Genomic DNA, 27,935 nt, shown 5'->3' on the forward strand with positions numbered 1-27,935 from the left:
ACCCTCACAAGTCACTTCCAGGGAGGATTTACTCAATAAGTTTCAACCACCCCAAACACTTAAAAAAGCTACTGTGACTCACAGAAGAAAGAAAATGTATGAAAGTCTTAATTCTCTGTCCACTTGATCTCCTTCATATCCTCTTTCAAAGCACCAATTCCTATGCATTTCTAATTCTTGCCCTGCAAACCTTGGAGAAAGACAGGCTCTCAATCTTCTGTTCCACAGGCCTTCACTGAGCACCTACTGTATGACCTACACCTTGACCAGCAGGAAAAAAAAAGGCAAGAAAAAATAACTAATTAAAAAACAGTAAAGTTTCACCTTAAGCGGTGAAAAGAACTATAGATAAAAGTAGAGCAGATTAAAAGGCATCAGAATGTGAGGATGGGAAGCAGCTGGGGGTAAGATGCTCTTTTCAAAATGGGTAAGGAAGGTGGATACACCGAGAAGGTGAACTTGAGCAGAGACTTGAAGAAGTGAAGGAGTTAGTTAAGTAGGTATTTGGAGACAGAAGCACCACGGATACTATTTCACAGCCAAGAGTTAAGACCAATATTCGGTAACAACAGCATGATCAATGCACAACACACCTTCCATAAATACTGGTCACTAGACTGTGTGTCTCCTGCATGTTACCCCCCAAAAATGTTATTTCTCAGAAAACAGAGAATTGCTTTGTACATTTATATTCTTCTACAAAATCTCTCACAATACAAGAACTCTCTCAGTCACTTTATTTTGAATAGTAAAATGCTTATAGGAAGAAAACACGCTAATCAAAGCTAGTTCTGGACATTTACCGAAGTGATCTGGTGGAACTGATCTTTTACTAAAAGGGAAGAAATACATTTAACAAAAGTATAAAACAATTCCTACTGCATGAAAAAGAAATTAGGAATGCTGCAGTAGGCGCTCTTCTTAAAGACAGCTTTTAAAAAACAATGCAAGAATTCAACACAAAAATGAACACAAACCAACACAGTGACATGAATGACCCTCCCAGACACAACGTGGAGCAAAGCCACCCTCTGAGTTAGACCTTGGAGGTTTCCTTTGGGGAGGAGTGGGAGGATGGTGTGAGCAGCCCCGGTTGAGTTCGGGCTGTTGCTCTTGTTTATTTCTCGACCCAAGACTTGGTTACCCAGGTACATTCATTTTGTGCTCACTCACTGAGCCATATACTTGTGATTTATGCACTCTCCCAAATTTCTGTTATTTCTGTTATCTTCATCTTCAATGAAAAGAGGTGGGTTTTTTTGTTGTTTTTTTTTTAAGTACAATGCAGAGTAAGTGGTTCCATTATGGAGATTTCTTATTCACATATTATCTGGAGAAGAAAAAAATAACTATTCTAATGTTAAATGAATGAGCACTTCTGACTTAGGGTAGTTTCAAGAGATAGCATCATTCATGAATGTTAAAAGTACTGAATCCCAAACAATTTGGATGAAAGCAAATAGGATGGGCTTGAAACCTGTGCTAGATGGCCCCCCAAATCAGCCTGGTGCCGATAAAGACATTGAATGCAATGATGCATGAAAAAAAGTAGTTTAGGAATGAAATTGTTTCATGAGAAGCAAAGATGAGGGGAAAGCACTATTTCCAAATCTATATATTTTATCTAATTTAAAACATGCACCTACAACTAAGTATTATAAGCAGAAATTTAATTCTTTCAAATATATTCCTAAAAAGTTGTAAGTTAAAGTTACTACCAAACAGTGTTTTGAAATTTTTCCTGGGGAAAATAGGAGATTTTCTTTGGTTACTTTATCTTTGGGCACAAATGTTCTGTACTCCACCTCCTTTTGTAACTGACAACACTCATAATAACAAGTCTTTTGTGTCCACTTAGGAAATATGGAAAACTAAAAACTGTTTAAATAAATGAATTCTATATAACTATACTATCCATGGCAATAGCTATTAGCCACATGTAGCTAGCAAGTACCTATAATAAAATGTGACTTGTGAAGCCAAGGAGTTGAAGTTTTAATAGTATTTAATTTTAATTTAAGTTTTAAAACTGAAGTAGTATGAAATATTTTTCTGCTAGGCATAATTTCATTTTGTAGGATATTTCACGTTAACTACTAAAAATTTAGCAACCGAACTGAGCTATGATTCAAGTGACACCAGATTTTGGAGACTTAGTTGGTTAAAAAGAATACCTCATATCACATGTTGAAAGGATAATATTTGGATATATTGGGTTAAATAAAATATAATACTAAAATTAATTTCTTTTTTTAACTTTTTAATGTGGCTATTAGAAAATTTAAAATATGTATAGGTAGTTCACTTTATATTTCTACTAGACAGAGCTACTAAGGAGTAAAATGTCGCTTTTGATCAGTCCTTAGGGGAGAGATAAAAGAGAAATCAAAGCTGGGGAAAAAAATGATATATTTAAAAATCTGATTAACAGCTATGTTAGAAAAAGTCCAGGAGTGGGGAGAAATAGGAGAAAGCAGAAAGGGCAGGGGGTGGGGGTGGAGAGAAGCTAGTGCATGTTTTAAGACAGTTAGATTAGCTGAGACTGACCCAGACAGCACGGCAAATGCTATCTGTGATTCCACAGCTGTCAACAAATCCAATTGACCTAGTTTTTGCTGACTATGTGTTGCCATATCTGTTATTAAGGAAGCAAGAAGAATGGCAGAGGTGCTGAGCACATGTCTTTCCAGGGGGACAAAAGAGAAGAGGGAGATTTTAATTGCTCTGCTCCAAATCTTCCTTCTGTTAGAGGTTTGAGTGAGGATTAGAAAACACAGTATACCAAGCATCTGGGCCAGAAGAACTTGTTAAAGGAACCAAGAAAATAAAATAAAGTACTAGACATTGCCGCATATAGCAATTCTGTATAGCTGGTGATAGTATTAGCAACCCATTTTAAAAAGAGAAGAAAACCTGTCAACAGATGAGTGGTATAAAAAATTGTGGAGTACGGGCGGCGCCTGTGGCTCAGTGAGTAGGGCGCCGGCCCCATATGCCAAGGGTGGCGGGTTCAAACCCAGCCCTGGCCAAACTGCAACAAAAAAAAAAATAGCCGGGCATTGTGGCGGGTGCCTGTAGTCCCAGCTGCTTCGGAGGCTGAGGCAAGAGAATCGCGTAAGCCCAAGAGTTAGAGGTTGCTGTGAGCCATGTGACGCCATGGCACTCTACCCGAGGGCGGGTACAGTCAGACTCTGTCTCTACAAAAAAAAAAAAAAAAAAATTGTGGAGTATACAGTACACGCAAGTGCACGCGCGCACACACACACACACACACACACACAGGAATATTATTCAGCCTTAACAAAGGTGATCCTACAATTAAAATATGCATTAACCTGGGGGACATTATGCTAAGTGAAATAAGCCAGACACAGAAAGAAAAATACTGGAACTATATGATCTCACTTATATATGAAATCTTAAAAAAAGGTCAAAAAGGGGCTGCGCCTGTGGCTTGGTGAGTAGGGCACCAGCCCCATATACTGAGGGTGGAGGGTTCGAACCCAGCCCCAGCCAAAATGCAACAACAACCAAAAAAAAAAGGTCAAAAATATAGAAACAGAACAAAACAGTGGTTACCAGGGGCAGGAGGGCAAAATAGGGAGATGTAGATCAAATTACACAAAGTTGTAGATAAGCAGGATGAATAAGACTAGCGATCTAAGACACAACATGAGGACTATCCTTAATAATGGTGTACTATATACTGGAAATTTGCTGAGAGAGTAGATCTGAGGAGCCCCTACCACACACAGAAAAGGGTAACCGTGCAAGATGATGGACATATTTGCCCAACTATAGTAACCATTTCACTATGTATATCAACACATCATTTATATACCTTAAATACATACTGTATAATAAAAAGTAAATAATAAATACGAATTTAAAAACAAATTTAAAATAAAAAAAGAGGAAACTAATCCCACCTTCCATTGACTATCAGTCCATGGTTGGTGGGTAGTCAATGCATTCCCCATTAATTTAGTGCATTTTCCAAAGTATGGTCCATAATATCGATAAGTATTTGGGGGAGGCAGAGAATCAAGGGGAAAGTTCTCAAACTGTATTTAGAAAATGTCAAGTTAAATAAGTAAGCAGATTCTTATTGCAGACATTTTTAGAGCCTTGACTTTTCCAAGGAGCACCACGACTGTCCAAGAGGGCTTGTGATACTTCCCAGACATCCTGGACTACAGAAACTCTTCTACCCAGGAACATTCCAGGAGGGCACATATCAAAATCCATTGGCTTAGAAGGAAGAAACTCAAAATCTTCAGCCCTTTTGGTTTCCCCTTCAGCCACAAAGTAACATTGCTATCTGCTATAAGCCAGCATGTTTCAGAGGCAACAGAAATTTGAAGCTGCTGCTGACTCCTGCTTATCCACTGCCAGATTCCTCGGGGACCCATCTCAATAGCATAGGAACAAGATAACATCCGGGTGCCTAATGGCCACAGCTGTGTCCCGGAGAACCAGTCATTCACCCCTCACTTCAAGAGCACCCAGGTTGGCCACAAGTCAAACACCAGGCCTCTGGCAAAGTTATGTGAACTTTGTACCATCAACCTCCTACCAACAAGTGGAACAGAGTGGACATCCAGGAGGCTGGGAAGTTACCTGAGCTGTGTTGCTCCCATGCCTAATTTCTCCCTGGAACAAAGCACTGATGGGCACAGAGCTGCCACCTTCCTATGTTTATCTTCAACTTCTAGTGTCATCTGCTTGCTCACAACCTCTTAAATAAATTCTATTTTCTTGGATGTAGGGCAAATTCTCTGCAGAGACCACAAAGATGCACAGGTCTTATGGCTGCAGGTTGTCCATGGAGCCAAGAAAAGGCCACCTGTCTGTTCTGTGCCCATCTAAATGACATATTCAGCAATTCCAACTAATTTTTTTAATTTAACTACAAGTTATTTTATTATTGTTATTCCACATGTTATTTTTTTCCTGTGATATGTGCTTCAAATGCTAAAACTCACATAAAATTGCTGTGCTTTACATAGGCAAATTCTAATCCCCTGGTCAAATATTAAAATTCAGTTGCTTAATAAAAAATTACATTAGGAACAATGAAGATATTTCAGCAAAGCTATAGGGGAAAAAGAACATCTTAAATTTTAAAATGAAATAAATAATCCCTCAGAACTATCCCAGCAATAAGACAGGAACACAACTGAGTTCTCAGGGTGAAGGGCAGTGGCTTTTCATTGTAACCCAAAGACAGTGTGGATCAGGCCTTGTAAAAATCCGTACTGGGAGGGGAGAGGCCACCAAAACAGCTTCTATGGAGGTGGTCAGTAGCTTCCAGACCACTGTAGCAAGGACTGCTTCTGATCTAATCTAAGGGGCACTAACAAGGGAGACACACACCCCCAACACCCCACACCCCCCCCGCCCCTACCCACTCCCTGCTGAAACACCCTATCTTCCCTTGGCTTCCACCATCTCCACTTACCTAGTTTCCCTCCAACCTCTCTGGCCAGTGACTTTCAGTCTCTTTGCCCTGCTCTGTGGTATATTCTGCAATTCCCTAGGGCTCAGTCCCAGTCCCTCTTCCTTTACACCCTCCCTTCCTTCCCAGGACATTTCTTCCAGGATCACTGTTCCAGCTACCATCTGCCAGACAGTGTCTTCAGCCTGAACCACAGAAACCGTGGTCCACTCTGCAGCCATCCTCCTCACAGCAAAGAACCCAGTTCATTCAGCAGCATATCCAAACCATCCTGGCCCCTTTCCCTCTGACTCAGTCTTCCTCAAACCCACCCACCTCTCCAGCCCACTCCCCCATGGAGGCTAAGCTACAGTATCTAAGCAGTCACAAGAGCTACTCTAGCAGGGCTCTAAGCACATCCACTCCTGCCCCCAAATCCAGACACTGCTCTGAAGCCATTCTGATCTTTCAGAAATGTAGACTTGGAATCATTCTCCAGCTGCTACTGAAAACCTCCCAATGCTTCCCACTGCATTTAGGATACACAGCTGTGGGCTCTGCACTGTTAACCTGGCCCAACCCCTTCACTCACTCACAGTGACCTCCCTTCTGTCCCTCAAACAAATACGCTCCCTCAGTCCCCACAAACCTTGTCTAAGCTGTTCCAGTACCCACTACCTCCATCTGTCTCTCCTGCTGGCCCTCAGATCTCACTGCGAACATTTCCTCCTAGACCACACCCCGCCACTGCCAGCCTGGGACCGGGCCCTTGCCGTGATCTCCCTGAGAGTGCACACCTCTCTGTGATCACACATCCACCATGGGCCTATCTGCTTCATGTCTGTGTCCTCGGCTGGACTCTTAGGGTTCAAAGGACCAGGGAAATTACCTGGCCCAGCTCATAAAATATTCTCAGATCACATAGCAGCCCTCAAAGATCTGTTCCAAGAGACAGGAAAGAAGCCTAACACACCAGTACTGGGTTGTATGTTCCTGCAGCGTAGAAAATGAAGCATCAGGATGTATCTCCTTTTGGGGGTAGTGATCAAGACAAGCAAATGAACCTAACCCTTCCCCCAGGCTTAAATTAACTTCAGCTAACCTCTCCGGACAGAACAGGAAGATCACAGGCCAATAAAAATAGCAGGAGGACAGAAGATCAAGAGAGGCCAGGGTGGGAGAAGAACTTCCTAAGAAAACAACAGCCTCCAAGCAGCAGCTCCACAATTTTCCTCCTCTAGGAATATCTAAACCTATAACCTTCCTCTCCCTCCTCCCCCAGCCTCAGGGGAAGCAGCCTATGGCCCTCGGTGGCCCTGCCCCACTGGGACCTGCCTCCATCTCTTATCTCCTCTCAGGTCCACTGAACTAGTAACTTTGACCTGTCAAAAGTGCTCAAATCTCCTCTTTAAAACAAACATTCCCTTGCTCTCCTTCTAAACACATTTACTGTTAAACCCACAGCAGGAAGACCTCTGCCTGTTCCATACCACAATGACAGCTCTTGAAGATTTATCAGGGGACTCTGGTGACCAAACCCAGAGGGCCAGTCTGATCTGACCTCTTCCCTACTTTTGATACTATTCTCCCATCTCTTCCGGAAGCATGCATGCTCTTCCCACAGATTCTGTACTATCACACTTTTGCATTTCTCTCCCTACTTTGTAAGAGTTATTTCTCCTCTTCTCTGGATTTTACAGAAGTATCCTTCCATAATAAATCAGGGGAAAACTGGTCCTTCATCACAGAGAGCTTGAGACATGCTGGTCTAGATTCTGCAGTTTTTTAAAGGGATCTGTTCACATTAAAAAACCAAGAAACTTCAAAAGAAAATACAAACATTTTAACTTCTCTAAAACAAGGCAAACCAACGGCTCAACCAAACAGGAGATCTTGTGATGCTGGGGCCGTATTTCCACCAGGGAACAAGGAGCTGATGCTAAGTAGTGCTGCCGCCCACCCAGATGACCGCTTCCTCACTGTCCTTACCCACCTGGCCCTGAGGGCCTCTGAGTACGCACCTCAGACAACTGCATCTCTATACCAGCCTCCTCCTGAGTTCCAGCCCAACAACCACAACTGCCTTCTAGAATGTTCCGAGAGTGTCCCCCTGACTTGTGTGTCTCCACAGGACCATCATCACTCTCCTTATCTCTCCACCCCATGTGGCTCCCCATGCTGCATGGTCTCAGTCCTCACACCTGGGGCACCAAAGTGTCATCTTAGGCTCCTCTCCCCCCCTCTTGATGACATAAATTTTTAATTATCCTTCCTGTGAATTTCTCTTTTAACTCATTCACTAGCTCAACAAATAATTTATTAAGTCCTGAAGACGCAGCAGTGAGTAGGACACCCCTAGTCCCCAGAGAGGCCTGTGCCACTCCCCAGCCCATGGTCTTTTCACACTAAGGGCATGCTCACTGCTAGATGGCACTCCATTTTACACCTTCACGGTTCCCCCCATGCCCATTCTCACCAGATGTGTGCTTTTAAATGTCACTATTCTCTTGGTTTGGGGGTGGGTGGGGTCGCAGTGAGGACAGGGAAACCTTTTTAGCATAATTTTCTTTTCATTCTGAATTGACATCTTGCACTAATTAAAATCAGACTCTCTGTACTGCACTTGTAGAAATGAAGCTCTGAATACTTAACAATCAGCCAGAAAGTAAATGATGAGTCATTTATATACCACAGGCAAAGTTTCATCATCCTAGAAATCTGGGATATTCTGTGTCGTTAAAAGGAGTCATAAGGATTTTAATAACCTGTCAGGTCCCTTTCTTTAGGTCAAAGCATAAGCAGCATCATTTGGTTTTCTGAAGGGCAGTGCATCTAGCATAACCCAGGCCACTGAGTTTCTGACCAGGCCTCCTGCCCTCAGAGGGCAAGGCAGAAGTGTGCCCTGGCCTCCCTCAACTGCCTTCATCTTAAAGGTTCAATGGCCCACAGAAAGGCAAACGTGGTTCTTGAGTGGATTATGGTCTCTGTTAGGTCTGATCTCGGGTCATGATCTCTGTTAGATCTGGGGGATGGTGAACAGGTGGCAAGGAAGTGACTAAGGGCAGAGAGGAGGAACTGAGTTGTAGTTAGGAAACAAACTGTGGCCGGGAACTATTCCCTTGTGAACTCCTTACTATGTAAGGACCTTTAACTGATGTAGGGATCATTATCATCTGATTAGCAAAGCATGGTAGAGCTTTCATGAAGGATTCTGGGGGAAGACACATGCTTAGAAAGGGAAATTATTATGTAACCGACCTGTTAGATACACTGTAACCCAATCTGCCAATTACCTCAAAGGCAGGAAACAGCCACCAATCCTGCCAGAAGCAAGGCGGGACAAGCTAGTGAGCCTATAAAAGGCAGCATGTGCTCAGACCTGAGGGTCTTTCTCCACTCCTGAGACTGGCCTGTTCCTCTCTCTCTGGAACGTATTTTCACTTTGTGTCACTTTGTGTAGCTTCTTTTTTTTTCCTGTAATTAACTATTTGTGTGGGACTGCTCTGTATCTGAGGTCACTCTGTCATTATCACCTCAACTTGGTACCAGTGCTTATTCTTGATGCTGAGAACTGGGGGACCAGGGAACAACTACACAGACCTAATAATGTCCATCATGCAAAGGAGTGAATCTCAGGAACAGAACCCTGAGTTGAGGGCCAAGGCCCCCAAGTCTTGCCTAGACAGCAAATGTGGCCCTCTCCTCTGGCAGGAAGAGGCCCCTTCTATCAGGAGAGCTTGGGCAAGAAGGCCTGGGGTCTCCACTGAGAGAAGGCCGTCAAGGCGCTCCGAAACCCAGCTCCCTGCCAGACGAAGGTTACGCACACTGCTTCCTATGCACAACCTCAGGGTCAGTGCCTGCAGAGACAAGCTGTGCAGAAGAGGCAGCACGGCCAATGGCCACGAACATGTTCTCTGGGTCTAACAGCGGGGTTCAGATTCTAGTTCTGCCATTCACAGTTATAACTTTGGGAAAACTGCACAGCCTCTCTGTGCCTGTTTCTTTAGCTGTCAAATGGAGATAAGCCTTCACAGAGGTATGATGAGGGCTCAGGGTATCGTGCACAGAACATGCTTCTGCGTGGGAACTGGCACATAACAGAGATTCCCTCTGTGGAGTAAAAACCTCATTTTAAATTTAAATAAACCTATAGATGCTTAAATATGGGCCCAGCAGCTTATCATACAGAGAGAGAAGAGAGAGAGAGGCTCCAATCTTTATTTTTATTGTTTTATTTTTTGCTTTTTTTGTATTTCTACCCTGGGGCTCCACGTCCTTCTGGCATCCTTATAGTAAACCCACCTGACCTTACCTGAGTAGGGCTCTGCTCCGTGTAATCAAAAGAACCCCACCCTAAACAAGCTTCTGGCCTTTGTCCATCCTACACTGCAGCCAAATGGGATTGGGCTCTTCCTTAGCCCTGGGCCTCATTCCATGCTGTCCATATCAGCAATGGCACTGCCGGCCTCACCCCTCAGCCTCCTCAAGGGTCAGTCCCTTGCTTTGCAGAGCCCTCATCCCTACTAAACCTCTCCACAGCCCTCCCTATCCCATCTGGCCAAGGAGCCTTCTTGAGTGCTGCTCCAAAGCCCCTGGCTATTCACTCACGTACCTCTCCTAGGGAGGGTCTAATCCAGGCTCCATCACTTATCAGTCCCAACAATCAGGCAAAGCCATCAGCCCCTCTGAGCTTAGTTTCCTTGTGTCTAGGAGGGAGATATCACTACCAGTCTGGCCTCAGGAATATAATGATTGTCAAGCACACACCCGAAAATGTGCACTACAACTCTGTAAACTTAAAGTGCTTTCCAAACATGTCAGATCTTTCCCAAGAAACTCCAAAGAAGGTACAGCAATTTAAAAATGAGAATGCAGGCTCCTCATGATGGACCACTCTGCCTTCTTTACAGTCCTCTGGGAACGGTGAATAGTGGGAAATCCCAGTGGGCCACCACTGCCCTGCCAGACACACAGACGCTTCCCAACATAGCTGATGCCCTGAGCCTCTGTCCCAAAGGAATTCTGACAGCACCTTTCCCCTCCCTACAGCCTCAAAACTCTCATCCCTTGAGCATTCAGCTCTCAGAGTTGGAAAACAAGTCTGCCCATAACTGCATTTTAAATGTTCTGTGGTCCAGGACAAGTAATTTACATAAGGGCCAGCTGGATGGAGCATGGTGGGATACAGCAGGAAAAACAAAACGCAGTAACCCAGATTTCATCTGCCCAGCCAAAGCTCTCGGAGAAATCTGAGGACCACGCTGAAAGGAACACGGTCATCATTACATGGCTCCCTTCACCCTCTGTGAAAAGTCATGATGCAGAGAAGCTGTAAATTATGGCCTCTTCAGCTGATTTTACATGACATAACTACAAATGACTCTATTTTTCCTAATTGAGGGAAATCATAAAATCTGTTCTCTCTCCTCCTATCTATGCCCTCTATCCAGAGGTTCTACTAATTTAAAACATTTGCTGGAAAAATAATACTAGGGCATTGTTCTTATGAAAAAAAGTCCAATTGGTTTGAGTTTAATTCTAATATGCACAGAAGAATATGAGCGTATCCTGCATGATGGTACAATGACAAAATGAGTTAATTACCATCTCATCCTAAGACAAATCTACTTGTCACAGGAACAGGAGCCATTATTTCACACAAAATAATGACCTAGATAAAAAAGTAATGACTGTAAGCTGTAGCAACCAATGACACAGCTTCATCCTGGCCTAAGTGAACGGCAATTAACAAGTGTCACCATTACAAGGACAGAAATAGGGCCCAAGCTATTCATTACATATTTACAAAGAAAAAACACCAGTGGTTTTTAGTGTAATGTCTTCCTGGGAAGCACCTATGGTCTTTTACCTAAGTGATGACAGAAAAATTTACACACATGTAAAATTCTGGCATTAGTTGGACTAGCCATGGATCCTGGGCACAGCCATTCAGGTACCCTCTGCTCTTTGAACACAGAGGTGGGGTTTTCTCTAGAAATCACATCCAGCAACAGGACAGAGGATCAGAGGGAGCCTAGTCCCATTATTTTGTCTCTCCTCTCCTGGTTGTTCACAGCAGCTGTCTCTCCAACAGCCAGAAATGCTGGGTCCTCCCCAGTCCAGCCCTCATCCACTGACAGCAGTGTGGTGGGGCAACCCCAACACACCTGGCCCCAGTATAAATCACCTTTCTGTTCAGAGGAACAGAGACAAGAGACTGTGGGATGCACATCCAGAGACAATCCCCAGGTCAGAAATCTATAGTGCTGCCCTAGTGTGTGAGTTGACTCTAGTCTGTCTGTGTCCAATAATTTTTTTTTTTTTTTGGTAGAGACAGAGTTTCACTTTATTGCCCTCGGTAGAGTGCCGTGGCGTCACACAGCTCACAGCAACCTCCAACTCCTGGGCTTAGGCAATTCTCCTGCCTCAGCCTCCCGAGTAGCTGGGACTACAGGCGCGAGCCACAACGCCCGGCTATTTTTTTGTTGCAGTTTGGCCGGGGCTGGGTTTGAACCCGCCACCCTCGGTATATGGGGCTGGCGCCCTACTCACTGAGCCACAGGCACTGCCCTGTGTCCAATAATTTTTATTTGAAAAACCAAGGGCATGGCACATCCAAGATGACTTTAAGGTATAACACTTTCAAAATGTTAAAAACAGAACTCTTGTACAGAAAGCCCTTGACATTGCCGACAGGTTCTTAGAAACTCTGACTGTGAAACAACCGATAACAAAACTAATTTTTTTCTCACCAAATATTATAACAGGGAGTAATGGCAGGCACGTGTGGTCCTGGCTACTCGGGATGCTGAGGCAGGAGGATCACCTGAGCTCAGCAGTTGAAGGTTGCAGGGAGCTATGATGATGCCACTACATGGGCATGACAGAGCAAGACTGTGTCTCAAAAATCAAACAAACAGAAACATTATAACGAAGCGATGTTGAATGAAACCTTGTTGAGGGCCTGCTGTATATCATGTAACTTATCAACCATGACGTTAAGTAAGGACTTATTATACAGATATAGAATGAGCACGTGTCAACCATATATTTAATAAATTACAAAATGAATCAGCATACATTAATGTGCACACACATATACAATCAGTGGGGAAAAAAGAATGCCAGGGTAAGAGTAAAAATGTTAAATAAAAACTAGCTAATGGCTTGGAGCCTGTAGCTCAAGCGGCTAAAGTGCCAGCCATATACACCAGAACTGGCAGGTTTGAATCCAGCCCAGGCCTGCTAAACAACAATGACAAGTACAACCAAAAGATAGCCGGGCGTTGTGGTGGGTGCCTGCAGTCCGAGCTCCTTGGAGCCTGAGACAAGAGAATCCCTTAAGCCCAGGAGCTGTGATGCTATGGCACTCTACCCAGGGTGACAGCTTGAGGCTCTGTCTCAAAAAAATAAAAAGAAACTAGCTAATGTCCCATGGGGTATAAAGATCCTAGCTTTGAAGATACTTTTGTTGAACAGATGGCCCCAGTACCTTGGGTACCCCAAACCTTGGGTGCTACAGAAACACAGCATCTGAATATCCCACAAATCAGGCAGTTGTTTCCTGAAGACCCTAGACAATCCCAATGCAATGGGTCAGTCACACAGTGATCTAGTTTGTTTGGGACAAAGGCACCAATTCAGCTGTCTTTAAAAGAGCACATAAGATGGAATGAACAGAGCCTCATCACCTCATTTTCCTACTTTCTCTTCACATTTTCCAAGCACCTGAGTCTTAATTACAAAATGATTTCTAAAATTATTTTGCCCCAAGTATTCGGATCAGGAGGTAAACTCCACCTGTAGGCCGTCACTACCCAAGTTAATTGGAGTATTTTATTTGTAGTGATTCAAAGAAAATGGCCCTATTTCTACAGATAACTAAGTGAGCTGCAAAAATACACGTTCTCAGGCTTATGAATGTGTGAACAAAAGCTACAGTATTTTCTTCCCAGTTCTTAAATAATGATCTTAATTCTACCACCGTAGAAAGAGGCTCCATATTCTTAAGAAAATCTCCAGAAATTTTGATCTATGAGATCATCTGAGTCCTTGTCCTCAGCTCTTGGCTCCCACCATGCATGAGCAGCTATTCCAGGGCCTCAAGGGCCTGAACACTCCTTAAATGTTGAAGAGAAGGAGGCAAGAAAGACACAAATGTCCTTTAAAGGGACAATCTAATCATTTCACACTTCTGCAAAAGTCCTCTCAGGGTCTTTCTATTGTTTTGACAGCCCAGCCTAGCTCTCTCTGACCCCTTCTCCCACCCCTCACTCCCCTCTGACCTCGTTTGGATTCCGCCTGCAGCAGTCTCTCAGTTTCCTGTCAGGTGGGCTTCCCAGCCCGCCCTGGTGCAGGTGCAGCCACATCCCCCAAATCCCCTTGCTCCTCAGCCCCAGATGCTGCCTGCCTGGTCACGTTCACCCCGCCCAGCAGGGCCCACCATCCTAAGGGAGGGGCCACAGCTATTTTATTCTCTGCACGCTGGCACCTAGTACTATGCCTGGCCCAAAGGTGATTATTTGTTAATGAATTCTCAGAAAGGACCTCAAACAAATCACAACCACCTAAATTGTCAACTACTTTGGAAGAATGGGTAAAAGACAACAAGAAAAACATCAAGCAATGAACTCAGCCCCAGTTTGGGGCAAGGACATTCAGGGCGGCGCCTGTGGCTCAGTGAGTAGGGTGCCGGCCCCATATACTGAGGGTGGCGGGTTCAAACCCAGCCCTGGCCAAACTGCAACAAAAAATAGCCGGGCATTGTGGCGGGCGCCTGTAGTCCCAGCTGCTCGGGAGGCTGAGGCAAGAGAATCACGTAAGCCCAAGAGTTAGAGGTTGCTGTGAGCCGTGTGACGCCACGGCATTCTACCCGAGGGCCGTACAGTGAGACTCTGTCTCTACAAAAATAAATAAATAAATAAATAAATAAATAAATAAATAAATAAATAAATAAATAAAATTCAAGCAAACCCTGCAATTAGGCATGAAACCTCATATGGCATGAAGAAAAGTTCAAAACCAGATACATTTCTGGGCAGACATGAATTCTCTGCAACTAGGCAATTTTTCCTGGTACAACCACACGCCAGTGGCCACAGGACTCTGGCATGCTCCCACGCTGGGAGAGGAAGGCAGCTGTAGCAGTGAAGACCCACAGACAAAGGAAGGTAGGAGCTGAGGGCTCACACCATCTGGAGGGGTTGAGAGGAGTCCTGGCAGTGGGTCTGCCAACCTGTCAGCTTTTAAAGCCATTCTAGTTCTTCATGACAGAATCCAGGGCCCACCAGCCTAGGAGCTTGGGGAAAGCTGCCCTGTTCCAGAGTCAACTGTGGAGAGACTGCTCTTCCGTGGGGCTGCCCAAAAATTTAGGTCATGGTTCTTGCCACAGCCTCTCGCATGTCCAAAGAAGCCAGCTCCTCTGCCCGTTCACTCAGCTGAGCACTCTGCAAACCTGTCCAGTTGAATCCTGACTGCAGCACTCACCTTCTTAATGAACTCCGGGATGATTTTTTGGTCTGTCAGGTGGTCTAAGGAGGAACAGCAATCTAATTCCAAGATGTAGCCTTCATTGTGAAGATCACTTTTCTGAGATCTGAAGAGACAGAAAAGCATATGTATACAAACATTAAGATTTTGCACAATGTATTTTCTAAAAAAGAATCCCTGTAAGTTTCATTAAACCCCAAATTCTTTCATGACAGTAACTGCCAAAAAGGCATCACTGAAAAAAAAATGTATGGTAAACAACTCAAGTAATATAAATATAGATCTACAACACAGAAAGACCTCCAAGATATAGCATCATGTAAAATGCTTTATTACAGAAGGATGGTTTCATATGGCTTATACTACAGTTAAACAACACACACACACGCGAACTCCAGTAATCTCTGTTTCCCATTGGTTTAGATCTGCCAGGGCATGGAAAAGAACCAGTAAAACGTCCATCAAACCAGTAACAGCGGGTTGCCTGCAGGGGCCCATGTGGGAACTGGGGCTGAGGGTCATGATGGTGGGGGTGGTGATGGTGATGGTGATGATCCAAAGTGACTTTAGCTATAATGTCTAATTTTTTTCACTTTTACATGAAGAGAATATGTTCATATATCACTTTGAAAATTAAAAATTAATTTTTTAAAGACTTTAGAAGGGTTGAACCGCTACAGAAGGCAATCTAGCCAAATCTATCAAAAGGAAAGATAACATTAAAGAAAGATTACCAGGCAACTAGATGTTAGAAATTCTGGGAAAACGGGAGATCTGAAGGACTGCTTGAGGTAATAAAAGCTTCCGGTTCTGCAGTCAGTGTGCAGTTTCCCAGCATGCTGCGGGCAAGGGGCTGCTTTCCCCCTTGCCGCCACACAGACTTGCCCACGGTACATCACACAGCACAGGACCAGCAGCAAGAGGTCCCTGAAAGGACATTCTACCACTTCACAGCCATTCTCTGCTGGGGCTCCTTTATGACAATAACATGGGTCTGGGCAATTCTTAGAAGCCACATGGTTGTTGAAATTTGAAGAGGATTCTTTGGACCAGCCAGTCATAAGGCAGCAAGAGGTGGGCCTGTAGCTAAGGGCTGGCGGACCGTGTTGTCTCTTGTGGGAGGCTGGTGGGGGCAGTGGAAATTAAGAGGTCAGCTCCAGGCTCTTTGTCTCAGGCTCACACCATATACACAGTCACTCTGTGCCAGCTACCCAGCGAGCAGCTCACTTTCCAGGCTGCTCTACCAAAGAGGACTCCCTGCGATCCCCCATGAGAGAAGGTCTGGCCAGAAAATCCATCAAATGGACACTTTCACACCCAACTCCTGAGACACATGTCTCTCAGCAGTTTCTAAATGCATATTTGCTATAATATTTTTAAATACATTTCTAAGATTCTTATATAGCATTAAAAGCAATTCACACTACCAGGAACCATCTGGGTATGATTTACATGAAAATTAAAAGTGAAAAAAATGAAAAAGGATTTGGTTTACCCAGGTGTGCAGCTGTGATTTGGTTAGCAAACTTTCATGGTTTATTCTTATTTCATGTTTCCCTCTAATATATCCTTTTGCGTGTAGGGTACATTTGAAATAGAAAAGAATAGACTGATTCTAAATTGGTAAGCCTGGAATAAACTAAGTCCAAAAGAATAAACCAATTCTGAATCTTAGGCTTCTTGCCTTGAAACTTAGTCAGAGACTACCCTCATATTCTCTCACACACATCTTGCCCCCAAACAAAAGACACAGTAAGAGGAACTAAAGCAGAAAATTCCAGACTTTTCAAAGAGAAGATTTGGTCAAGACACACCATCATGTGTATTATGTGAGGTCTCAAACAATAAAGATTGAGGGGGGAGGGGAATTCTATTATCAAATGTAAAATCCCAGCTGCTTTGTCACGTGGAGATTAATGTCAGACTATAGGAGGTTACTTATAAATACCCGTTGAGATTTTAAATTAGATTGAAAAATCATAATCATTTTAAATAAGTCAATGCTGTATCTATGCAGTAGGACACTCGCAGAATGAATGAAAACGAAGATGACTGTAAGGCTATAATTTGATAAGTCTGTAAGCAACTCACAAACCAGATTGAATCATAGGGGCTTTAGGACAGGACCTAACAAGTACCATCTTTCATTCTGGAACAAGAAGTTCTACAACAAGAATGGAAGCTTTGGTTCATTTCATCAAATAATTAACTCAGTTACATCTGAACTGAACGGAGGACAAAAGATCAAGAAAAACAGGCATTACAGATTTTCTAGATGAACCATGAAAAATTACATCTCAGTCTACTACTTCTAGAAAAAAACAAATTTAATGCATATTGAAGAAACAGGTGAGCAACGAATAGGCTTTCCCCTAGCCTTCAGGAATTAGCTGTATCATCAGCAGCGAAAGGATGGTAACACTGGAGAATAACTGGAGGGGAGAAGAAGTGGTAAGGATCACTGAATCCTCCGAGGACGGATGCCAAGCCTGGGAGTAGCACTCCGTGAGATGCCTCTGTAGCCCAACAGTGGCAAGAGCTGAGTGGAGGGCACAGTCACACAGAAACTCTCTCCCTGCCACTAATCCTGTGAAAAATAACAACAAATCTACTCCCAGAGCTTCCCAATAGGGCTGTCAGAGTTTATAGGCTCCTCCCCCTAGAGGTAGGATTTGGGGGACCATGGTTGCTATGGTGAACACACCTTTGGTGACCCCCACAAGGGCCTCATAAGGACTCCTAACCCTTAAGTGGGGTCAGAATGTGGGACTAAGGTAATGGTGAGGGGTGTCACTACCATGATTGCATTATGTTCCAAGACTCCAGCTGAGCAGACTGAAACAAGAGACTCTCTCACTGGCTGTGAAGAAGGAAGCTGCCATGTTAGAGAGCCCATGGCAGGGAACTGTGGGCAGCCCCTGGCCACGAGCTGCAAGAAAACTGGGATCAAAGTCCTATGATTGGACATTGCCTCAATTGAGCCTCTGATGACACCACAGCCCCAGCTAACACCTGGAATGCAGTCTGATGAGATCTGGAAGCAAAGAACCCAGATCAACTATAGCAACTGTGAGATAATAAATGCATGTTGTTTTGAGCCACTGAGTTTGTCATACATTTATTATAGAGCATAGAAAACTAATATTAAAAAAAAAAAAAAAGAAAACTAATATATTTCCTAAAAAGGAAGATGGCAGCTTCATGCTCAGAACAAGCTAGTCACTGTTGGCCAGACATAGGCCCAAACCCACAAGATCTAGTCATACACCTGAGAGCACCCCTGGTCAGGTGAGGAGTGTTCTGTGTCCTGGGGGGGAGAGACCACCCTGGGAGACAAAAGTGGACTTCTAGAAGTGGCCTTTATGGGCCATGACTTGGCCATTTAAGGGACCACAGGACAGGGGACTAAATATTCTGCAGTCATTCAAATTTCTAAGGTAGAAGCATCAACTTGAAACTCTCAGCTGAGCAGGCATTTGCCATCCTCCTGTTGGGAGGAGGTGGGAAATACCATTTATGGTTTCCCAAAAGGCCATGACATTGAATAATACTGGAAAAGAATATAGGAAACCACCAAACTTCCCCAGATGGCTTCCACTTCTGGAAAGGCCAGAGAGATATGGGTTTTAACACTGAGAAAAAAGAACACAGTGCATTGATACTGGTAATCACTGGTAAGAACCAGTGAAAGCCTGCCAGCCTACCTTCTCTGAAATTTAACACCAAACACTCTCCACTTAAATAAAAGCACTCTGAGAACAGCACGGCCAACAATGGATATGCTTCCCGATCACTATTGGGTACTGTTGTAAGATACACATCATATAGCATTGGCCATTCTAGTCCTTTTTTTAGTATCATTAAGTGCATTTACAATGCTGTGCAACCTTCATCACTATCCATTTCCAGAACTTTTTTGTCATCCCAGACAGTCCTTGTTTCTTTAATGTCTTATTACTAGGACTTGGGCCAAACTGAATGTGAACAAGAAAAAAAAAAAACATTAAATAAATACTTGTCAAACACACACATAAAAATAAATGTGGACGCTGAGCAGTTGTACACAAACCTTTCTTCACTGCAAGGGAGGAGAGCAAGAGCTTTGTGCCCACGTGCTAAAGAAATCCAAATGTCAACACAACTGGCCACAGATATCCAAGTTAAGAACCTAATAAAAGACCACTTATTCTGTGTCACATTGACCTCATTACTCATACACAAACATCCACTGTCATAAAAACTGTGCTCACACTCTGACGTCCTAGAAGACCCTCACTCGTCACAACTATCACGACTGCCATACTTGTGTGGTCACTCCCCTGGCAGCAGAGAGCCTGAGGTTCAAACAAAGTTGCAAACTTAAAGGCCCACAGCCAATAAGTAAAGGATAATATTTTTTTAACCAAAATGCATAATCTAGACACTCTGTGTCTCATATAAAATGTACAGGAATGTCCACTAAAAAACAGGAACCCTCCTATTTTTCTCCAAACACAATCCTGTCAGACTCCCTCTCACACGCTCATTTCTGAGAGAGATGGGTGCCAGAGAAACTTGTGTCAGCCACAAGAAAAGTCAGAGTGCGAAAGTGGTAATAAATGGCGAGTGTCATGTCCCTCCAGTGTTGGGGGACAATGGGATCAGTGGAAACCACAGTAAACAGGCCATTTATATCCTGTTACTATGAATTCCAGGACATGTTTGCCAAATCTTATAATATTTTAAAAGAAGTCATAAAATTTTGTTTTTATGTAGACCATAACTGTCAAATTTTGCTTCCAAACAATGTTTTTTAATGTTACACAGGCCAACATCTTTGGGATTGAATTTGACTTATTAGCCACCAGTCTGTGGTGCCTGGGTTACATACACAAAGTTCCCTTGTGAGTCAAAGAAGGCTGAATGCCATAAGAATGAACAGATTATTTAATTGTATCATAAGCAAAGTAACTAACCCATAAACCCAGCCCAAGGACTAGCTGCACTACAATGACTCGGCAGGTCCCTCCCCTCAGAGCTCCTCCTTGCCTATAAGACCAAGGCCAGCACAATTACACAGTCCTGACTTTGCTCTGGTCACTGGGACACAACACTTTTCTAAGCCGTTAAAAGACTATTTTGTCCAAATCTTGAAAGTACGATGTTGGTATTTTGATAGGAATGGCATTGAATAGGTAGATTGCTTTGGGAAGTATAGACATTTTAACAATGTTGATTCTTCCCATCCATGAGCATGGTATGTTCTTCCATTTGTTAATGTCCTCTGCTATTTCCTTTCTGAGGATTTCATAGTTTTCTTTATAGAGGTCCTTCACCTCCTTCGTTAGGTATACTCCTAGGTATTTCATTTTCTTTGAAACTATGGTGAAGGGAGTTGTGTCCTTAATTTGCTTCTCATCTTGACTGTTATTGGTGTATACAAAGGCTACTGATTTGTGGACATTGATTTTATATCCTGAAACATTACTGTATTTTTTGATGACTTCTAGGAGTCTTGTGGTTGAGTCTTTGGGGTTCTCTAAGTATAAGATCATGTCGTCAGCAAAGAGGGAGAGTTTGACCTCCTCTGCTCCCATTTGGATTCCCTTTATTTCCTTATCTTGCCTAATTGTATTGGCTAGAACTTCCAGCACTATGTTGAATAGTAAAGGTGACAGAGGACAACCTTGTCTGGTTCCAGTTCTAAGAGGAAAAGCTTTTAGTTTTACTCCATTCAGTAAAATATTAGCTGTGGGTTTGTCATAGATAGCTTCAGTCAGTTTTAGAAATGTGCCACCTATGCCTATACTCTTCAGTGTTCTAATTAGAAAAGGATGCTGGATTTTATCAAATGCTTTTTCTGCATCTATTGAGAGGATCATATGATCTTTATTTTTGCCTCTGTTAATATGGTGGATAAGATTTATGGACTTGTGTATATTAAACCAGCCTTGCATCCCTGGGATGAAGCCTACTTGATCATGATGAATGACTTTTTTGATGATAAGCTGTAATCTATTGGCTAGGATTTTGTTGAGAATTTTTCCATCTATATTCATGAGTGAGATTGGTCTGAAATTCTCCTTTGTGTTTGGGTCTTTTCCTGGTTTTGGTATCAGGGTGATGTTTGCTTCATAGAATGTGTTGGGGAAAATTCCTTCCTCCTCAATTTTTTGGAATAATTTCTGCAGTACAGGAATAAGCTCTTCCTTGAAGGTTTGATAGAATTCTGGAGTGAAGCCATCTGGACCAGGGCATTTTTTGGTTGGAAGATTTTTTATCGTTTCTTTAATCTCAGTGCTTGAAATTGCTCTGTTCAGGAGCTCTATTTCTTCCTGGCTAAGTCTAGGGAGACGGTGTGATTCCAAATATTGATCCATTTCCTTCACATTGTCAAATTTCTGGGCATAGAGTTTCTGGTAGTATTCAGAGATGATCTCTTGTATCTCTGTGGGATCAGTTGTTATTTCCCCTTTATCATTTCTGATTGAGGTTACTAGAGATTTTACTTTTCTATTTCTCGTTAGTCTGGCCAGTGGTTTATCTATTTTATTTATTTTTTCAAAAAACAAACTCCTGTTTCATTAATGTTCTGAATGATTCTTTTGTTTTCAATTTCATTGATCTCTGATTTGATTTTGGATATTTCTTTTCTTCTACTGAGTTTAGGCTTAGATTGTTCTTTTTCCAATTCCATAAGATCTCTTGTGAGATTGTTGATGTGCTCTCTTTCTGTTTTTCGAATGTAGGCATCTAAAGCGATGAATTTTCCTCTCAAAACTGCTTTTGCAGTATCCCACAGGTTTTGGTAGCTTGTGTCTTCATTGTTGTTATGCTCAAGGAAGTTGATGATTTCCTGTTTTATTTCTTCCTTCACCCATCTGTTATTCAACAGAAGATTGTTTAATTTCCATGCCTTTGTGTGGGGTCTAGCGTTTTTGTTAGAGTTGAGTTTCACCTTTAGTGTCTATGGTCTGAGAAGATACAAGGTAAAATTTCAATTCTTTTGATTCTGTTGATATTTGTTTTGTGTCCCAGGATATGATCAATTTTGGAGAATGTTCCATGTGGTGATGAGAAGAATGTATATTCTTTATCTTTGGGATGGAGTGTTCTATATGCGTCTATCAAGCACAGTTGTTCTAGGGTCTCATTTAAATCTCTTATATCTTTGTTTCATTTCTGTTTAGAGGATCTGTCCAGCTCTGTAAGGGGAGTGTTAAAGTCTCCTGTTATTATGGTATTATCAGATATCATATTGCTCAGACTGAGTAAGGTCTGTTTCAAGAATCTGGGAGCATTTAAATTGGGTGCATAAATATTTAGAATTGAAATGTCTTCTTGTTGTATTTTTCCCTTGACCAATATCAAGGGACCATCTTTGTCTTTTTTGACTTTAGTTCCTTTAAATTCACATGTATCTGAAAATAAGATTGCAACTCCTCTTTTCTTCTGAATTCCATTTGCCTGAAAAATTATCTTCCAAACCTTGACTCGGAGTTTTAATTTGTCTTTTGAAGACAGGTGTGTTTCTTGCAGACAGCAGATGGATGGCTTGTGTTTTTTAATCCAGTCAGTCAATCTATGTCTCTTCAGTGGGGAATTCAAGCCGTTAACATTTATTGAGATAATTGATAAGTGTGGTAGTATTCTATTCGTCTTATTTGGTGAGAGTCCATTGCTTAGTTTTGTCTTTTGCATCAGTGTGAAGGTTAGGTTCTGTCCTTTAATTTCTGAGTTCTTACTTTGCTGCTGATCCATTGTGATGGTCAGTGTGTAGAACAGGTTGAAGTATTTCCTGTAGAGCTGGTCTTGTTGTGGCGAATTTCCTCAATGTTTGTATATCCGTAAATGATTTGATTTCTCTATCAATTTTAAAGCTTAGCTTAGCAGGGTACAGAATTCTGGGCTGGAAATTGTTCTGTTTAAGTAGATTAAAGGTAGATGACCATTTTCTTCTTGCTTGAAAGTTTCATTAGAGAAGTCTGCGGTCACTGTGATGGATTTTCCCTTGTAGGTCAACTGGCTCTTACTCCTGGCAGCTTGCAGAATCATTTCTTTTGTCTTGACTTTGGACAGGTTCATCATAATGTGTCTTGGAGAAGCTCGGTTAAAGTTGAGGCGACCTGGGGTCCGATAGCCTTCTGAAAGCAGTGTGTCAGAATTTTTGGTGATATTTGGGAAATTTTCTTTTATAATATTCTCTAGTATGGCTTCCATTTCTCTGGGGCATTCTTCTTCCCCTTCTGGGATTCCTATAACTCATATGTTGGAACGCTTCATAAAGTCCCATAATTCTGACAGTGAACGTTCTGCTTTCTCTCTCTTCTTTTCTGCCTCTTTTACTATCTGAGTTATCTCAAGAACGTTGTCTTCTACCTCTGAAATTCTTTCTTCTGCATGGTCTAACTTGATTCTGTGTTTTGTATGGAACCAGAAAAAACCCCGTATAGCTAAAGCAGTTCTTAGTAATAAAAATAAAGCTGGGGGCATCAGCATACCAGATTTTAGTCTGTACTACAAAGCCATAGTGCTCAAGACAGCATGGTACTGGCACAAAAATAGAGACATAGACACTTGGAATCGAATTGAAAACCAAGAAATGAAACTAACATCTTACAACCACCTAATCTTCGATAAACCAAACAAGAACAGACCTTGGGGGAAAGACTCCCTATTCAATAAATGGTGTTGGGAGAACTGGATGTCTACATGTAAAAGACTGAAACTGGACCCACACCTTTCCCCACTCACAAAAATTGATTCAAGATGGATAAAGGACTTAAATTTAAGGCATGAAACAATAAAAATCCTCAAAGAAAGCATAGGAAAAACATTGGAAAATATTGGCCTGGGGAAAGATTTCATGAAGAAGACTGCTATGGCAATTGCAACAACAACAAAAATAAACAAATGGGACTTCATTAAACTGAAAAGCTTCTGTACAGCTAAGGAGATAACAAACCAAAGCAAAGAGATATCCTACACAATGGGAAAGGATATTTGCGTATTTTCAATCAGACAAAAGCTTGATAACTAGGATCTATAGAGAACTCAAATTAATCCACATGAAAAAAGCCAACAATCCCATGTATCAATGGGCAAGAGACATGAATAGAACTTTCTCTAAAGATGACAGACGAATGGCTAACAAACACATGAAAAAATGTTCATCATCTCTATATATTAGAGAAATGCAAATCAAAACAACCCTGAGATATCATCTAACCCCAGTGAGAATGGCCCACATCACAAAATCTCAAAACTGCAGATGCTGGCGTGGATGTGGAGAGAAGGGACACTTTTACCCTGCTGGTGGGACTGCAAACTAGTACAACCTTTCTGGAAGGAAGTATGGAGAAACCTCAAAGCACTCAAGCTAGACCTCCCATTCGATCCTGCAATCCCATTACTGGGCATCTACCCAGAAGGAAAAAAATCCTTTTATCATAAGGATACTTGTACTAGACTGTTTATTGCAGCTCAATTTACAATTGCCAAAATGTGGAAACAGCCTAAATGCCCACCAACCCAGGAATGGATTAACAAGCTGTGGTATATGTATACCATGGAATACTATTCAGCTATTAAAAAAAATGGAGACTTTACATCCTTCATATTAACCTGGATGGACGTGGAAGACATTTTTCTTAGTAAAGCATCACAAGAATGGAGAAGTATGAATCCTATGTACTCAATTCTGATATGAGGATAATTAATGACAATTAAGGTTATGGGGGGGATGAAAAGCAGAAAGAGGGACCGAGGGAGGGGGGTGGGGCCTTGGTGTGTGTCACACTTTATGGGGGCAAGACATGATTGCAAGAGGGACTTTGCCTAACAATTGCAATCAGTGTAACCTGGCTTATTGTACCCTCAATGAATCCCCAACAATAAAAAAAAAAAAAGGAAAAGAAAAAAAGACCATTTTGTCCAACAAGTACTGTTAACACTTAAGAGTACTTTAAATGTTGGTGATTATCATAGGCATAAGGGTTAATCCTCAAATTAATTCTGACAAAGTGCCAACTAATAAGTTGAATATTTATTTTGGTCTCATGAAGACTTGAAATTAGGTTACTGAAAAATAAATGCCTGTCAGAAAACTATTATAAACTTTACTTTTAAGTAATAAGCATGTACTAAAACTATCATACACATTACTTTTCAATAATAATAAACATGTAATAGATCTCATTTCGGCTCATAAATCCCTTAGATCTCTTCAAAGACCATGAGTTTAAACAAATGTCTTCTTTTTCCCAGGATATGGGGCATAGTTTAAACTTCAGTTATGAAAAGGGGAGAGAATGTGTAGTTTTTCAATAGGGCTATTTTTGCTTAATTTACAAATAATCAAAAGGAATAATGACAGACATAAACTTAGATTACTAGGCACTTCTCCAGCCAGAAAAAAAATTACTAAATGTCAGTTAACAGAAACAAATTCTCTGTCTCTGGGAAACAGGAAGGAATTTTAAGACTTCTTCCCGGTAAAGAAGACCAAGTTCAAAGAGAATAATCAGAATGACTTTTTTTAAAAAAAGAGTACTAGGGAGAGAAACAGGCAAGAGATCTGGAAAAAGTCAATGAAAGAAAAAGAAGATATGATTCCCCATCACGCTTCTTAGTTTCATTAACTTGTGTGTAACTAAATGATAAAAATATTTATTCACTAATCTATCCCCCCCTGCTTGACTAGAGACCATGTGTAAGGAACTGAAGGCACTCGGTTAGATCCTGCCCTCTGGAAACATAATGTCCATGAGAGGTGACAAAACACATGAAACAGGTACTATGAGATTTCAAGTTACTTCCAGTGTCAGGGATTGGGGGTGGGGGTGATTTTTAAAAGCTGCTGGGTGCAGTGGTTCACACTTATAATCTAGCACTCTGGGAGGCCAAGGCAGGTGGATTGCTTGAGTTCAGGAGTTCCAGACCAGCTGGAGCAAGAGCGAGACCCCATCTCTACTAAGACTAGCTGACCATTGCAGTGGGCACCTATAGTCCCAGCTACTCGGGAGACAGAGGCAAGAGGATCACTTGAGCCCAAAAGTTTGGGGTTGTAGTGAGCTATGACACCACAGCACTCTACCAAGGGTTACAAAGTGAAACTCTGTCTCAAAAATAAATAAATAAATAAGTAAATGCACGAAACACGTGAGTTAAGTCTTTGGAGCTCTGTGGAAATTAGTCATGAAATAATGGATAAAAAGACATTCTAGGCCTTCTCAGAACAAAAGTTAGTAAAATGCTCAACTGAAAAAAGCACGAGTTATATGATGGAAATAATAAATAGGTCAGTTTGGCAAAGGGTACACGCAGATGACAGTTGCCTGTCACTCGGCTGGGTCAGTGCTCCCAAGCCCAAGGAACGTATGGGAGAACTCACTGTTAGAATGGACCTGGGACTGAGGGCTTTGCAGTGGCCAAAGCAGAATAGTGGGAAACAAGGTTGGAAAACAAGGAGGGAATTCAGCTTAATTCTGACATTAAGGGTAGTCACAAATGGTCTTTAAGACAGAAGAAGATAACTATGGTACAGATTTTGGCAAGATTAAGCAGTTGGCACTGTGGATAACATAGGATGCGGGCAAGAATATTTTGGAAGAGCAGAAAAGAAAGCTAAGATATTTGTAGAGGAAGTAGATGCACACGATGGCAGAGAGATTTTAGGTATTTCTTGTCCCTACAACTGGTGGGGGATGGGGAATAAAATGCTGCTTCCCAAAGATGCTCTCAGAACAATAAGGAAAATATTTCCCATCATTTTTACAACCTCTCTTTGCAAAATGAGCCAAATCTATAAAAATAAGTTGTGGCTGCAGGAGTTGGACGTATCCCCTAACAAGAAAGCTTAAGAAATTCTGGGGGGGCGGGGGGCGGGGGGCGGTGCCTGTGGCTCAAAGGAGTAGGGCACCGGCCCCATATGCCGGAGGTGGCAGGTTCAAACCCAGCCCCGACCAAAAAAAACTGCAAAAAAGAAATTCTGGTGGGGAGAAGAGTCAAACAAATCCTAGTGGATCTTTAAATAGATCACTACAAAGTACATCAGGGTGCTTCTGAACAGGAAGCAGAAAAAAGGAGAAGAATTAACCCACAGGAGGGCCACTGCCCTTCTTCTGATTTACCCTTCCTTTTTCACCAAAAGAGATTCACGACTTTAGTTGAAAAGGGTTTGGTATTTCCAAGAACCTTCTGAAAATGACGGGAGAAGATGAGCAAGTGGTGCTCTCACCACACACTGTCTCGGGGCACATCACCAGGAGCATGTAACTACCCAATCCTGCTACTTATTCTAGAGAAATCTTGCCACATCCTGTGTTGAAGCTCACAGGCAGGCTGGCTCCCTGGCAGATACAGCATGAGCAGCCAGGCACTACAAGTCTACCGTTAATCTTAAAAGGCCAAGACGAAAACAAACCAGACGCATAAACTTTACCTCAGTGTTTCTTAGATAATGTAGCTGTGAAAGAACTTCAATCCCCAGTCAGCTTGGCTATAGAAAAGGGGAAAGCAGCCACAGGCCTGGAATTTGAGGGAGGGTCCTACTTTCTCTGGAATCCTGCAAGGTTCCTCCTTTACTTTCAAAGATATAGGAATAACTAATATTAGAAGTAATGCATAATTAATATATTTTATCACCAACAGAACACTGAATAAAATTATGTCTGCCTGACATTTACTGGTTCAGAAAAGAGATGCATCTACAAACAAAAACAGTAATAGCTATGCATAAGACTCTCATGCGTCATGTCCACTGGAGTTGATAGAAAGTCTCTTCTCTACCTGCACTGAATTCACATGTTCCAAATTAAAGTTTGCTTATTGTTTTTTTCCTAGATCATCCCACCTACACTTTGAGTCAGGTGATGGAAATGTTCTTTATCTGTGCTGTCCAATTTAGCAGCCCCATCCACATGTTGTTACTTTAACCTATGAAATGTGATAAGTGCAACTGAGGAACTGAACTTTTTATTTCATTTTAGTTAATTTAAATTTAAATGGCTATGTTATAGGACAGCACAAT

The 27,935-nt window shown here is 42.2% G+C and overlaps 1 protein-coding gene across 1 annotated transcript in view; it reads right to left on the bottom strand.

Moving 5' to 3' along the window:
- Positions 1 to 27,935, bottom strand: part of RFTN1 (raftlin, lipid raft linker 1) — a 225,983-nt gene that overhangs the window by 92,016 nt on the left and 106,032 nt on the right. Inside the window, exon 4 of the mRNA XM_053599736.1 lies at positions 14,924 to 15,032. Within this exon, the coding sequence (XP_053455711.1) occupies positions 14,924 to 15,032 (109 nt within the window). The remainder of the gene's footprint in view (positions 1 to 14,923; positions 15,033 to 27,935) is intronic.

This window comes from Nycticebus coucang, chromosome 8, assembly GCF_027406575.1.
Source record: "Nycticebus coucang isolate mNycCou1 chromosome 8, mNycCou1.pri, whole genome shotgun sequence".
In the NCBI taxonomy this organism is placed as follows: Eukaryota; Metazoa; Chordata; class Mammalia; order Primates; family Lorisidae; genus Nycticebus; species Nycticebus coucang.